General features: G+C 31.9%; 3 protein-coding genes across 3 annotated transcripts; 2 read left to right on the forward strand and 1 right to left on the reverse strand.

Annotated features, from left to right (window-relative positions):
• Positions 1–2,269: 2,269 nt before the first annotated feature.
• On the forward strand, positions 2,270–2,590 carry LOC140055397 (uncharacterized). Its single transcript, XM_072100736.1, has one exon. It carries the CDS (start codon positions 2,270–2,272, stop codon positions 2,588–2,590), a length of 321 nt encoding a protein of 106 aa, XP_071956837.1.
• A 66-nt stretch (positions 2,591–2,656) lies between these two features.
• On the forward strand, positions 2,657–3,436 carry LOC140055398 (uncharacterized). The gene has a single exon (XM_072100737.1). The coding sequence runs from the start codon at positions 2,657–2,659 to the stop codon at positions 3,434–3,436; it is 780 nt and encodes a 259-aa protein (XP_071956838.1).
• Positions 3,437–4,988: 1,552 nt separating this feature from the next.
• Positions 4,989–7,510, reverse strand: LOC140054490 (uncharacterized). The gene is made up of 4 exons (XM_072099495.1): positions 7,098–7,510; positions 6,096–6,464; positions 5,786–5,982; positions 4,989–5,541 (listed from the first exon to the last, which is right to left on the reverse strand). Exons 2-4 carry the CDS (start codon positions 6,134–6,136, stop codon positions 5,270–5,272), a joined length of 510 nt encoding a protein of 169 aa, XP_071955596.1. The 5' UTR covers positions 6,137–6,464; positions 7,098–7,510; the 3' UTR covers positions 4,989–5,269.
• Positions 7,511–16,708: the final 9,198 nt, after the last annotated feature.

Raw genomic sequence — 16,708 nt, forward strand, 5'->3', positions numbered from 1 at the left:
ATATAGTTATTCTATGAGAAATAACTAATATATAATCTATTTCTATTGAGATCCAGTCATGATTCGCACAACATTGTCATTTGTTTTAGAAATTTGCCTTTTGATTAATGTTTAATTTAAATAAATAAAATGTAGGCCTAACTAAATGTGTCAGAATGCGCAATGGTGAAGAAATGAAAATGTATTAAGAAGACATATCGGAAAATTATATCAACCTACATATATGCATAATAGATAGAAGAAAAATGAATAAAATAATGGCAACCATCGATAGGGACCTACATATGACATATGATTTCCGTTAATAAATTCATTATCAAGGTTTACATACAAAAATAACGAAGGCTGGTCAAATGTATTTCAGTTTCAAACCCTCACAGTTGCACAAGGTGGGAAGTACACTTATTTATTTATTCAACACAATTTCAAGAGGGTGACCTAGCCAGCGGAAGCTGATTTTGAGGGCCCTCTACATTACAGGTAAAAAATATATTACATTAGTTAAAATTCAATAAAGTATAAATATATAAATGTAAATTGAAAGACAAAAAAGTAAAAAGGTAAGGAAGATAAAAATTTTAAATGTGTCATTATTAAACATAACATTCTTTAATTTACTTTTAAAATTTGAAAAAGTATTACAATTTCTAATTGAAACGTTTAAATAGTATTTAGGTCCTTTATAATTAAAAGAATATTTAACAAGTTCACATTGAGGTCTTGCAACAACGAAATCACCCCTGGAAAGTTGCCGGGAAGACATTCTACCATTGGCAGTAATTCTGGCAAGCCCACGGCAGATGTTAGTTGAGGCGAGATTGTTAGAGGCACGATAGGCAAGACAGTCCATTTGGTAGTCAGCACGTTGAGAAACAGTAAGAGTAGAAATGGTGTTAAAGAGTTGACGGGAAGGAGTAGTTTAAGGAACTTGGAGAATAGTTCGGAGAGCTCTATTTTGAAGTTTCTTAATCTTAGAGATGTGACTAGGCCTTGAGTCCCACACCGTGATGCATTAATCGATGTGGGTAAGAATAAGGAGTTGTAAAGAAAAAGGGCAGTGGAAAATTTAAGGAAACATCTAGTGCGGGAGAGAAGGAAAATAGAAGAATTACGTTTATTGCAAAGGTGGGATATATGGTTGTTCCAGGTAAGGGTATTGTCAATACATTTTTAGTTGCTACATGTACACAAGGAAAAGAAAGAATTGTTGTTAAATACCGAGACCGTGATAAACCGTTTCTAATATTACATAATTGTGTATGTTTGTTTAAAATTCATTACACTATTAGTTGTTTATTTCAGGGAACAGATGATTTAAAACGTGTGATGTTGCAGACTATAATTACCGACAAAGAGGAAACGAGAACTCCCCAGATGACGTCACATTTCTATGAAACGATAAGATTGTTATGAGGCCTTTGACCAGGACCTACCAGACTATGCTCACTTTATTTTTTCAGATAGTTTTAGAAATCTATTTAAATATAATGATTTTATGTAATGACATGAGATAATATGAATGTGAATAAAAGTGGTGTTTGCGCCACAAAATAAAAAAAAGAAATCAATTTGGGTTCCTCAGTACATTCGGGTGATGAACCATCAGGATGTAATGACCTCATGATCTGCATAGCTTTGAAAAACGCTGAAAACCTAAACTAATAGTAGTAGTAATACTAGTAATAGTAGTCTATGAGTGCCGCTTACATGGATAAACTGAGCCCGTGCAACTCAGAGGGATGGCTTAGATACGAAAAGTAAAAAGTTCTTAGAACACTCCATACCATAATGGACTTGTCAGCAACCACGCCCTCCAAATAAAAAATAAAAGAAACTGTTTTTAATTTCATCAAAATCTGACTACGGAAAGTTCCGAAAGAAAATGTATTATATATGACTTTATGGTGTGTGATGGTGTGCATTGCAAAAATGTTTTAAATATATGACAAAGCAGTAGTTTTGCATAGATCTCCCCAATTATCGGTGTGATTTTTATTTAAATTGTAGTGTCTGGTGATTGGCTATAAAATGGTTAGGTCATCTCCACTTAATCACCGGGCCTATTTGAATCCAAATCGTGGTTCCTGATATGTGATTGGCTGGTCAGTTGCGATACGTCACTAACCGTTCCACTCGCCCTCGTTTTGAAAGTAGAAGTCTGCCACATTTCAACGTATAGTAGCTATCAGCTTAACGGCAGCTAATGACAGCTTACATCAGTATTTTAGTTATGTTGTGATCTAAAGATCCATTACAACAATTTTTACGCATGTTAGAACACTTTGTCTCGTCATGGATAAAACCCAAGATCACGCCTAAATTAGACGAAATGCAATTTGGAAATCGCACAGGAGCGTCTACAAGTCACTATCTTACTAGCATGTTACACTATTTACTTCAAGGTCTTGATAAACCTGGACACGAAGCAACGGTTATTGCAGTTGATTTTCGTAAAGCGTTTGACCTAATTGATCATACAATCGCTGTCAAGAAGTTAATTGATATTGGAGTTCAACCTGAATTGATGCCGTGGATTTGTGATTTTCTGAGCGAACGTAAACAGAGAGTGAAACTCAATGGCGGTTTTTAAAACTGGCAAGGAATAACTTGCGGAGTTCCTCAGGGGACGAAACTGGGTCCCTTAATTTTCCAAGTAATGGTTAACAATTCGCTTAGAGAATTCCCAAATCGGTGGAAGTATGTAGATGATTTGTCAATATGTGAAGTTCACAACAAGAAAACCCCGCCTAATGTTCAAGATCAATTAAACGAACTATCACAATGGACCAAAGACAATAATATGATAATTAATATTGAAAAAACTAACTTTATGAACATTTCTTTTGCCAAATCTCAACCCATTGTTAAATCATTTACGATAAATAATATAAAAATAACCAATGTTGAATGCTTAAAGTTACTTGGGGTTCAGATCACTAATGATCTGAAATGGAATATGCATATCCACGATGTTGTTAATAGAGCCAGTAAGAGATTACATATGTTGACATGTTTAAAAAGATTTGGAATGCCTTGTAACCATCTGCGTCAAATGTATATTAGCCACATAAGACCTGTAACTGAATATGCGTGTCCGGTATGGCACTCTGCTTTAACCATAGCACAATCCATGGAGCTTGAATCTATACAGAAACGCGCATGTAGAATAATTCTCGGACAAAAATATGCATCCTATGATCAAGCAATTAAACTACTTAATCTTAAATTTTTAGATCAAAGAAGAGAAGATATTCTTCTTGATTTTGCTAAAAATCTTAACAAAATCGTTCCTAACGCACTTCCTAAATTGAGAGGCGAAACGTGTGGCAGGATACTTAGGAATGCTAAGAAGCAAAGTGAAATATATGGCAATACTAAAAGATTCAACAACTCATGTTTCCCAGCACTGTGTAGACTAATTAATAAACCAAAATAAACACAACAATAATAATAATAATAAGTAATACTGTAAGTAATTTCATCAGTTTCTTCCATGTGTAATATCTCCTTTTTAAAAATATTTTTTTTAACTTTTTAACTTTTTAATGTTGTAAATTTTGATGTTTGAAAGCTTGTACCAATTTTATATGTAAATCTCTCGCAATTCAGTTTTATTTTATATATACTGCAAAGAGAAATATTGAATAAAAGCAGAATGAATGAATAAAGAGATATATTGTGCCCCTGAAAAAACTTTTTATTTAAAATGTTTTCGTTGAATATGCCATTTTAATGTCACATAATTATGAGTGAAAAATAAGATTTGGATTTTACAAGACATTTGCGTTGATTCATACCTGTTTATTGAATATGTAAATATTGTATATTAGGCCTATAATACGGATGTTGTTTTGTAAAAACTCAGACTCTAGAAGAATTATAATAAATTATTTATATTGCCTTAAAAAAAATTCAAAATTATGTTTATGCGATTTATCTAAATAATTAAAATGCGTTAAAACATCTTAGAATAGATAGGCCTTACGGCGAAGCTGAAATGATGCCTGGAAAAGCAATCCCGTTCCTCATCAAGCATAATACTTTTTTACCACATATACTGTTCTAAATAAATACTAATAGTACAAAAAGTAAAAGTTCCACAAAAAAATACCTGGCGTTTGGTAGAAAATTACCGTTAAAGTTGGTAAATATGCCAACGATTTCTTACGAAATAGCGAGGCTGAAACAACTGGTGGCGCACTATAACTAGACTGTACTATTATTATCACGGTTTATAAGAAATATATAGGCAAGTTATTTATTATCAAAATAGATTTATTCTTTATTTTTTTAAATAAATTTGGTGAATACAAATTTATATTAACTCTAAAATTGAAATTTAGAGTTAATAATTATCCCCCGATATTAAAACATTTATAATTACAAATGGCTTCAACTGCTCGTATAATGGTTTCTCCCGACAGGTAGGCTATTAATAGCAGTAGAAATACAGCAGCAATAATGCTAAGTTTATACCGTAGGATGTACATAGTGACTGATATGATTTAACTGTGAAACATATAGAACACATATTCCTAGTAATAAACACCAATGCAATAGTAAATATAAATTAATAAATAAAATACAAACATCAAATATTTGTTTTGTTTCAATGTAATTGTATTTATTCTCATGGTTAATATTTTTCTTCATATTCTCATGGTTACACAATTTCTTTTAATGGTTACACAATTTCTTTATATTCTCATAGTTACTATTTTTCTTTATATTCTCATGGTTACATTATTTATTTATATTCTCATGGTTACAGTTTTTATTATTATATTCTCATGGTTACATTATTTATTTATATTCTCATGGTTACAGTTTTTATTATTATATTCTCATGGTTACATTATTTATTTATATTCTCATGGTTACAGTTTTTATTATTATATTCTCATGGTTATATTATTTATTTATATTGTCATGGTTTCCATTTTGTTTTCATTTTTTTTAAATCTTTTTTTTTATTCACATGCTCACAGTTTCTGTTTGCATAACCATGGTAGTGTTTCACATTGGTTATAGTGTAGGCCTATTACATTACAGTTACTTTTTATGATGATTTTGTTGCATTCAAAACCGTATAAACTACAGTATATTTCATATTCATCTTCCTCATATAGTCTAATTCCTCATAGTCCAATTCATCATAGTCTAATTCATCATCTTCAATGCCATAGTCTGGTGTGTCTTCTTTTTGTTCTTCTTCTTCTTCTCTTGTCCTGTTTTCACACTCATCTCATTCACACTCGAACAGTTAATCCTAGAGCAGGTGACTTTGGAGTCTGCCTTCTTCCTTTCCAAGGTACAGGATTTCCTGGCATATCGATAAAATTTTCGTTCGAGTTTCTTCAGTAACATCTGAAAATGAAGTTTGTATAGTATCTTCTGCAGCACCAACACACTTTGCGATTAGATTAAACAACTCATATGGCACAATTTCAGATATGTCAACATCATTAATGTCTGCTGCTCTTGGAGGCCATTCACTCTGCATACCTTTGTTTGATTTGATGGCATTATTTACTATCGTACCTGCAAGTATATTTTATAGCATTCGATGAATGAAACATAGTAATAATAAATTTATATAAAGCATATACTGTATTGTGTACAGCATTTATGATCGACACCACTTACTATCATAACAGTTTTGTTTTTTGAGTGCATACAGCTTTCACCTCTTTGATCCACAGCATTTCCTTAATTATGCAATAACATTTATTGTTGTTATTTAAAAATAAACCAATATATACAAGTTATTGTATTTTAACCGTACCTGCAAAGTATAGAGTCCTTAGTTTGTCTCTATTGTCACCATCAGTGGAGATTTCGTGTGTTGTAGAAGTAGTTGGAATATCTATGTCATACTCTGATGATTCATCTGTCTCCGTTGTACTTTTTCCTGATGACAAAAATGGATCAGCCACAAATCCAGGGGATACATTGCTAAAGTACACCAGAACTGATTCATTTCTAATTAAGAAAAAATAAACAAAATATTTAGTTTGACCAATCCACAAAAACATTTTTTTTTAAATTATCCCTGGTGAAATAATCATTTAATATAAACACACTAAGCAACTAACCTTCTTGTGGGTGAATGAAAAATTAGGTTAGGATAATCCATCCTGAGCTTCTTCTTCAACACGTCTGATTTATAAATAACAGATTAATTGATTATAATTAATTGTAACACAGATACAATGAAGAAATTATTACAGCAACTGGATCTCAGAAATATTACAATTATTTCATCGTTTTTAAGAAGGGATCGACAGCCTACCTTATAGTTGACAAGTAAACATTTTCTGTTTTTTTCAATTGATTTCATGAAAAGCTTTTGGAGTTTTGCGAGTCTTGGTATCTCCTGTCCATACTGTAACCGTTTATCAATTACATCTCTGCAAAATACCTTATAGCTTTGCTTATATGTTAAAAAAACACTTTCCAATTCCCTGTAAAAAATAATAAATATTATTAAAATATATTTTAATATTTTATAGATTTTGGTGTTTAAAAATTCAACATTTACAGGGAATAATTTCGCCAGTGTAGCATAGCAAAAAGCTATACAAAACAACCTTTTTGCTACACATTTCTACAATTGTGTAGCAAAAAATACAATACAAAACTATGTTTCTGGACTAAAAAATCAGTTTGATTAGCAATTTTGCTAAACAAAATTTTCAAATGAAATTTTTCCCTGATTTAGACTGAAGCAAATAAAAAAAAAAAATTAAAAATGTAAATTCAAAAAACCAACAAGAGTTTTAGAAAGTTACGTTTTACTCACTTTCCAGAATATAGAGCCTATATTGGTATTTAACTAAAATTAATTGTGTAGCCTACTGAATAATATATACTGTATAATATAATATGGCCTAGGGCCTAGGCCTACGTAGTAGTACTGGTACTACAGTAGTAGAAAGCCCAATCAACAACCAAGCACAGAAACTCTAAGGGCACAATATAGATCTAGGCCTATCTATATTATAGATATATAGATCAGTAGCACCCTATATACTGTATCATTTAACTATATTATTAACTCTTAGAGTATTCTGATAATAATCGAAACCAAATATTACCTTTTTTAGTCGAGATGTATCAGTATATCGCCTGTAACAGGTAGCATGAAAACCTAAGCCTGGATGCTCGCGTACGACATCGTCAAACGATTTACCTTCATCAGACATACCAAGAAGCTCCGTCAAATGTATGGCGATTTCCTTGCCGTATCCATCTAATTTTATCCAACTCTTTGAACAGAGCAACACTTTATACCATCGAATCTCAGTAATTGGACTGATAATTTCATTTGAATGCTTGTAAATTTGGAAAAAACATTTCAACTTTACTTTGTCTGAGCGAGAAGATCCTTCCTCGTCGGACGCCATTTCGTGTTTACATCGTGTGATTTTGACGTCTGCTGCCTAAACGTCGCGTATGATTGGTTTAACTGATGTCATGTGATACAAAATGGCAACAGCGAAAATATATTCTTTTATACTTTTAAAATCAAGATTTCTTTAAAATGTCAGGAAAATTTTCGTGGAACTTTTTAATACGTGATTAATTTATTTTTATGTATATGAATCTAGAGAGTTCACTTATTATGCTTAATGAGGAACAAGAAAAAATGTTTTTATCTTCACCGTAAGGCCTAAGAGATGAGTATTAAAAATGAATTACATCGTCGATGTTATTGACACGATAAAGATTATTGAGCTTAGTTTTCTAGAAACGTTGATTTTTTCCTACTAGTAAATTGATTAAAAACATGTTCATCAAAGAAATCATCATAGAGTTGGTTGTATTACATTGTTTTAGCTGTTTCAGTTTTTTCGAACCGTCGAACTGTGTTAATAGGGGTAAGTTGTTTCACCTCCACACCACTAAAAGAGTTGTTACTGTTCTTGTTCATAATCAGTGTACCATGTCCCGCATACCTGGCTCAGCCTATATATTGTGCCAGTTCTGCGGTACATTTCATTTCGAAACCTGAGCTGCACTGACGAGATCTAATAAGATCGAAACAGTACTGTCTGCAGAATGGATATATATATATATATATATATATATATATATATATATATATATATATATATATATATATATATATATATATATATATATATATATATATCAGACGCATCTGTTCTTTAGATTTAGATTTTCAACATCGTACCGAAGAACTAACCGGACATCTCTGGAATAGAAATTACAAGAAGGAATACATCGAAACTGCTATAAAAAAAGCAAAAAATATTCCTCGATGTCAAACACTGACGTACAAACCACGTCAGCCAAAAAATTCGACCAGAGTGCCATTGGTCACAACCTATCACCCTAGGTTGCCTCAATTACGGACTATTATTGAGAAACATATGCCCATTCTACAGTCCACAGAACGTCTCAGGACTGTTTTTCCGGAACCACCCATTATTGAATTTCGTAGACCTCCCAACCTTCGTGATATAATATACTAATATTATTAGTCAGATCCAAATTTAAGAGTGAAATTAACTCTCATGACAGCCAAAATTTTGGCAGTCACCTTTGCGCGCGGCAAATCTTGCAAAACTTGTTCGTTGGTTGATTCTTCTGAAAAATTTAAGAGTAACCAAACTGGCCGCATTTTTCGGATAAGACAATCAATTAATTGTCTAACCAAAAACGTTATTTATCTCATATACTGTAATATTTATGGCAAATAGTACGTCGGAGAAACAAAAAACACTCTCCGTATGAGAATGACACAACACAGATCAGCTATCAAAACATTAAAGCTTGATCAACCTGTAGCCGAACATTTTAATTCAGCTGGTCACTCGATTGCAAATTTCAGAGTTATTGCAATAGACCACGATGTCAAATGGAGCGACACAACTCGCAAAGACAAGGAAAACCACTGGGAATTACAACTTAGACCACAAAACCTTTTGGACTTAACATTAGGAACATACTCCCAGATCGGTAAAATTATTCCATTGACTACCAAAATTTAAGTTTCAATATTAACCGCCATTTAAACTGTTTTTTTAGTCTCATTCCAAAATTGTTTATATCTCTACCAAGCTACCTTCTTTGTTTTCTACTCTTATTCAGACTCCACCCTGTCGCCCTTTGTTATATTTCTTTTATTCCTGTCCACCCAGGCAGCACTTGCCAGCTTTATACTATGACCAGGGAAGAGTTGTAATTTAACTCTTCCCTGCTATGACGTTATCCAAATTCCTTCACTTGAATTGCACTGATGAAGGGCTAGTGTTGCCCGAAAGCTCTGCTAACTTTTCTGGCTGTTTTACTTCTCGTTTTGATTTAGCTGTTCGCTTTTATTTTGTATCTCCATTAAGATCAAGCCACTGATACCCACAGAATTGTCATTTTTTTCAGTAATTTGCCTTTGGATTTATATATATATATAAGTTTGTGTTAACTTTTTATTAGTGTGATATAAGTTGGTTTTATTATATTGAAGTACAACATCTTACGCATATAATTATATAATTTTATTTATTAAACTCCAATTGAAATGATAACAAAAAGTACACTGAACTCAGACAACCTGCTCCATTCTGGTTTTGCGATGGAAGTACATTTTTGAAGAGATACATATGTATTAATTTAGATCAAAAAGGCATTTAAATTAGCTTTAGATCGTTTGTAGTATTTTGATTAATTAATGGGAACATCTCTACAAGACGTGGAATCGTTGGAAAAAACAAAATTAGCCTAGATGACTGAGTTTCGTCAGTTGCCTGTCGAAGTTTCTGTTGCCTTTCAGCCTAGCTAGGCCTAGGCCTGTTAGTATTAAGCCTAGGCGTTTTAGCCTTGCTAGGCCTAGGATTGTTTGGTCGTTTGTTGACATAATTAACACTACATTAGGTGTGTTTATAAAATCCATATAAATATTATATTTAATATTATTACTATACTGTTTTAATCAATGTGAATCAAATGTAGGCCTTAGGCTTACCTTTTATTTGATTCAAATGACAGGAATCTATTTAGATGTTATATAAAACAAATAACGAATGTTTTATTTGTGTAATGGTAAAAATAATGCCATTTGGTAAAAGGTTATATATCAACTCGGCTTCGCCTCGTTGAAATATAACATTTCATCATTCACCTCATGCCATTATTTTTACCATTACACTCATAAACATTCATAATTTGTATAATATGACACATTTATCTTTTACATCAAAAAAAAAATGTACTCCGTAACTATCAACAGTGCTGCAATAAATACTACATTAAAACATTTTTCCCCTTCAAACGGTCCTAGTCTGTTTCAGTCCACTGCTGGGCGGAGGCATTGTTGAACTCACAATGTGAATACGCCCACACATGAGAAAACAACCACAAATGTAAAAATGCATCACCCACAAATGTGAAAACAACCACGCATGTGAAACCGCATCACCCACAAATGTGAAAACAACCACAAATGTAAAAACGCATCACCCACGCATCATGCACCCAAAAGTATTGAATCAACCCAATATAATGTATACAAATAGGCTTTAAACACAGACATTGAAATTAACTCGTGAAATATTAAGTTTGTATCACAATTGTTTGGGTCTAGCACTAGATTTGATATGAATTGGTTTTTTTTTTACACATTTGTGGGCGAAAATGTCTTCTTTTTTTGTAGGCGTTATCACAGTTGTGGGCGATGATCGTTTTCACATTTGTGGGCGCTGTTTTTACATTTGTGGGTGATGTGTTTTCACATTTGTGGGTGATGTGTTTTCACATTTGTGGTTGTTTTCACATTTGTGGTTGTTTTCACATTTGTGGTTTTTTCACATTTGTGGGTTCAACAGGCTTCTCTCAATCTTTGCAGTCTCTTTTGAGCCAGTTGTTTCCATTATTGCCGCTAAACTCACTGATGTCATATCTCGCCATCCTATGTTTATGTCAGTTAGGCCTAAGATGTCAGTGACCATTACGTGTCAATATGTTGTCTTGTTCTCAGAGATAGTTAGCAGGATACGTTATTTATTACGTTGTTATTTGCTGATACCCTTCAGATTGTATTGATGTTGGTTTTGCCTTAGGTTTTTCTATATTATCTTGAGGCCTGCCTACCTTCTGTGGGGCTCTTTTATGTCTTTTTTAACAAGAATAATATCATCAGAAAATCAAAGATGGATATGCGTTTTTGATCGACTGTTACACCTATCTCTTCCCATTCCCGACGTCTTCTATGGTTGCCGTCTTATTCCGGACTAACATCTGCCCAATTATATTGTCGAAAGCCTTTCGTAATTAAAAAACCCCCAGGCAAAGATTATTAAACCTGTACTTATTTGATTTCTCAGTTAGTCAAGTATTGGATATGTTAGAGGCTCTGAAGCCTTCTTGCTCCTTGTGTTTACTCTCTCATTTGATAATATTTCTATTCGTGACCAAAATTAATATTTTATACGGCTGAGATAGTACAGTAGATCTCATTAATATATATGTCAAGATCTTTATTATTTCTTCTTCCGAAAGCTGGATAATGTTAGGTGAAAATATTTGTAATCGAGTAATTTAATTTTTGTAATACCTTTTTTGTTTTGCCATTTCAAATCTTTATAAATCACATGAAACACATACTGTAGGTACAACATGAAACGTTTTGTCTACATTGAATGATCATGATTGTTATTACTGCAAGTAATTCCTAGAATTAGAAAGATTTTTTAATTTTATACAAATTAGTTATTTCGTACCTTTTATGCAGTAATGATCCAATTTAATTCAATTCCCTTTTCATGGATATAATTTCAAGGCCTCAGTGGCCGTATACACTAATTATCTTTATTATATTATAATTATTATTATTCACACACATTAACAATATTTCCTATCTAAATTCAATTATTAATTAACTTGGATATTTATTAAAGTGAGTAAAATACTTTATAGGCCTATTTAAGGATAAAATCTTACTTAAGTGTTATTGGTGAATACGGCCACTGTAAAATACATACGCATGCGTTGCATAATAATTGTTTCTCTTTTCGCGAGCCAAAAAAAAAACAAAAATAAAAAAACCAAACCTCTTGAATTATTGTTAGTCATTAATAGTTTTAGGTTAACCTTACAAAAAAATGTACAATAAAACTTAGGATATATTTCGTTCTTGTGAGTTCTATAAAAAGGGCAGATTAACATAAAATGAACTCCATCTTCGATTAAACTTAAAATACAGACTATCCCAGTTAAACCAAATAAAAATACAATTATTAAATTGTGACACAACTATTCTGTTATAGACATTCACACAAGTGTGTTTTTGGGATAAACTGTTTGCCTTTTTGAAACATGTACAGTGCAGTATAATTATGCCAGTTAAAGCTTTTTTTACGAACATTTGCTATTTGTTATCCTAACTTAAATATTTATCAATATGTATACCAAGATATTTATAATTGTCTACCCTGATAATTGAATGCCATCAATATTAATTGATGATTATTTCACGATACTTTTGTTTTCGGTTATCACATTCATAAAACTGTTATCTATCTTTGCTATTGATTCATCCTCCAAACGTTTCCTTTTTGTATTATTATCTTTCCATTTGTATTAATTTACAATTTTAATAATTCAGATTTAAAATTATATAGTTATATACACTTTCTAAAATATGTCAAATTCAGATTTACCATGTCCAGAACCATGGCTGATGTTTGAAGAAAGGTGTTTTGCGTTATTTGAAGACAGAACGACATGGTTTGAGGCAGAAAAGAAGTGTATAAATTATGGGGCAGATTTAGCGATGTTGAAAACTGAGGAACTCAGCGAAATGGCCATAAATATGACAGATGGAAAAAATATGTTCATATGGATTGGGCTCACAGACCTAGTAAGTTGAAGTTAACAATATTTTGTCACAAATATTGTTATACACAAATTTTTACTTGGTTGTATCAATTATGACGATGTGACAATTTACTCTGGCTATAATTTGTAGAAAGTTGAAGGGAGATTCGTGTGGAATGACGGGACACCTCTTGGTTACGACGACTATTCACCTTGGGGTAATGTAGAACCGAACAACAGAGGGACAAACTTTCAGATACCCGCAGACTGCGTGCTTCTCCACGTCAACAATAACATTGGGCAATGGAAAGACAAAAACTGTGAGGAATCTCTATTCTATATGTGTAGTAGAAATGCAACGCAATGTACGTAGTTTCATTGAAAATTGTGTAAGATCGATACTATTAAAATGGCATATTCTATATCACCTATAGACAAAATGGTCAATATTTTACTATACTTTAGTACCTTAACATTCATTCTAGCTTTGTAATTGTCATAAAATAAATATATTATAGTATACAAATAATGTTTATAAGTGTGATTGTATAAATGATTTCTGAATACCATGCAAAAACATAGCAAATAAATAACGAACATAATCTAAGAAAACGTCGTACATAATAAAAAAAATTGAAATATTATTTATAATCGATGAAACCAGTCAACATTTGACAGGATACACGTTACCGGTATGTGTTATAATAAGCAGCATAATGTAAAGACCATTACGATTGTATCTTGCAGGTGTTCCCGAACCGAAATATTATTGCTAATGATGCTTACGAATTAAATTATGGTATATATAACAATGCGTTGAAGATATAACACACAGTTGGCAGTTTAAAAGACAACTTTAAATACTCAGTTGCCATAGTCACAAATAATTCTTTTAGTAGTTTGCAATTGCTTCCCATCATACCTTTTGATTTTCAATTTCTATTTATATATAAACCTGACTATCATTATCTGTTTGATCATTTCCTACAATATTATAGCCATAGTCTCTTTGGGTTGTCTTGATTTTCATTAAGCTGATTTTTTATTTAAAAACAAATCTTTTTTCCTTTTTATTATTTCTTTAAACCTTATTTCAATATTGGCAATATATTATTGTTTATGGAAGTTGTTGTTTTTGTTCTTCTTCAGGAATTAGCAGTCCAGTGTAGGACATCCCCATCCCTCTCCAAAGCTCTTCATGTTACTTCTCTCTTTTATCAGTTGTTTTCATATTTCCTCATATTATTTTCCATCTCATTTTGGGGTTTCCTCTTTTGCTTTTCCTCATATACCCTTGTTAAATGTAAATGAAGATGGAGTATAGGAATATCCTGTGTCTTGTAGCCTGATATGCATTGTACATTGGTATGAACGACAGATAGAATAACTTTCTTCTCCCCTCTTCGTTTCGAGTGCTTCCACCAAACGGCGATTATCCGTCTGTCCATGACAGGTGCTGAATGAAAACACTTTACTCTTTCGAAAGATGAATTGGATTTATTAAAGTGCACACGAGCCAGATGTACACTGGACCTCCACTAGAACAATGCTCGAGGAGCCCTACTAATTTCCAGTAATCTAGCAGCTCTAGTTTTCAAATTGTTGTTACTCAGCCCAACATGTCCAACAAAAATATTTATTTTAGGGGAGCATTACATCTTTAACACACACGGAAAAATATGGGAATTGGTTGACACTCACAGCCACGTCTAACAGATTAACAGCATGTCAAACTGCATTTTACACCAGAATCGTCCTATCCAATCATAAAATATTTATTTTTTACATTTACAATATCGAAAATGTCAGCAGTTTGTCAAAAATGTTGTAATTGTTGTATATCGTAATTATGTTATGTGTTTGCTTCAGGTTGACCAACTAACATAGTTGAGGCACCTGTCTTTCATCACCTTTCAAATTTTGTTTTTTGTTATTGGCGGAAATTTGAATAAATAAATAATGTTAATTAATTCCTCGTTGGTAAAACTTATTTTATTGATTACTTCCTTCATTAGTATAACAAAGAATATTTCTCATTTATGTTTTATCATTAAATACAATTGTGGTATACTGTAGATATAGGAGTGAATCTATTGTAACAATTTTATTTATCATAATAATTGAGTAACCATGATGATTGCTAATAATATATCAAAAACATTTTACTTATCCATAATAAAAATGGGAACCCCGTGCTACTTATTTAAAATCCAAAAAGACAGTTGAGAGTGCATTTTGCGATGGTCTAGAGGTTCATATTCCCAAAATTATTTCACATCAGCCCAACCAAGGCGAGTGTAAATTCACCGTTGAATCACTGCCATCTGAACAACTGTAAGCCCATAATAAGATGTCACGATAGTGATTTAGAAACTAATAGTACGTACTCTAGAAAAGAATATTACAAAATTAGCGGTTACAAGTAGGATTATTTCTTGTTTTTATTTATTTTGTTATTTCTTATTTTGTGTACGTAACAAAGTAGTTTGCAACGATACGGTCTTTCTTTAAATCGTTTGGTTATCGCTCATGCATTCCTTCATTAACTTCAATCAAATAAATTTTAAAAATTAGATGCCCGGTTTAAATTTCATATTCGTAAAAAATGAGACACATTATGATCTTTTAAAGCACCAAAATACAATTAAATAGCAATAAAACCAATTCATCGGACGGCTTTGTAGAATTCGTTCAAGCATAACCACAGATCAAAGTTATACTTAGTAAGTAGTAATACTTTATATTTTCTATAGCAGACTGCAAGCTCATCCTAAGCATTTTACACATATAACTACTTTCTGTTTTTTTTAAACACTTTTTGTTATAATAAGTCATGGTTCTTTTACTGCCTACATGTGGTAGTGGCTCACGCGTGAATGGAAAACTTGGGTGCAATTCACGTTTAAGAACTTTATAATTTATACCTTATCTTTTCCGAATGTTTACAACTTCTATGTTATATTTCAACAATTGTAAATGAGTGCCCTAATTCAATTAATTGGTTTTCATGGCACTTATATTATTTGTTATTTTTAAATTTTCTCACAATTTTATTGAAATAGTTGCATACTGCCTTTACTTTTATGATATTTTTACATTGCTCAGAAATCAATTTAATTACTGTATGTAGATAAGTCTGTGGTGTCTCTCTACAAGAGTTACTAGAAGCTACCAGTCTGTAGGATCACAGGACTATTTTTAAACAATTATTTATTTATTTTATGACTGTTATTCAGTAAGTTCATAAACATCGGAAAACTAGTTTGTTAAGAAGGAAGATGCATTTAGCCTAGGCTAACTTAAAAAAAAATATTTTTCTGTAGTTTGACGAAGTTTTCAAACTGGTCTACACTGGTAAACTGTTTACCAAACTCAAAGTTTTCAAACTAATGATTTCAAACTAAAATGTTAGGGTGTAGATCGACTAGGCTAAGATATGTTTAACTAATTATAATATTATCATTTCAGAAATAAATGGAAAACTCTCAGTCGATTGAATTCAGTTCTCACGAAGAAGTAATATAGTAATAATAATTTATGTTAATATGTTATCACCTGTGTGTCAAACCATGACTTGTTACTAAGATTCGATTCTGCGATTGTTTGTAAAAAAGGGAAGGTATTAGTTACGCTAGCTACGGAATTTTACCTCCAGCTAAAAGCATCTCAAATAGGCCTATCCATATTCTAAACGTTCATAATTTGTCCATTTACGATTTACTTCTAACATATTTCTACTGCACAAACTTTCTGCAATATCATTTTTAACGGCGTATCTTTTTCTTTCTTTCGTTCTTTTTGCTGAAGAACGTGTTTAAAATTATTGGAATTTTCTCAACAATAATTGCGGATAAAACCTACTACTACTAGT

This window comes from Antedon mediterranea, chromosome 7, assembly GCF_964355755.1.
Source record: "Antedon mediterranea chromosome 7, ecAntMedi1.1, whole genome shotgun sequence".
Taxonomy (NCBI): Eukaryota; Metazoa; Echinodermata; class Crinoidea; order Comatulida; family Antedonidae; genus Antedon; species Antedon mediterranea.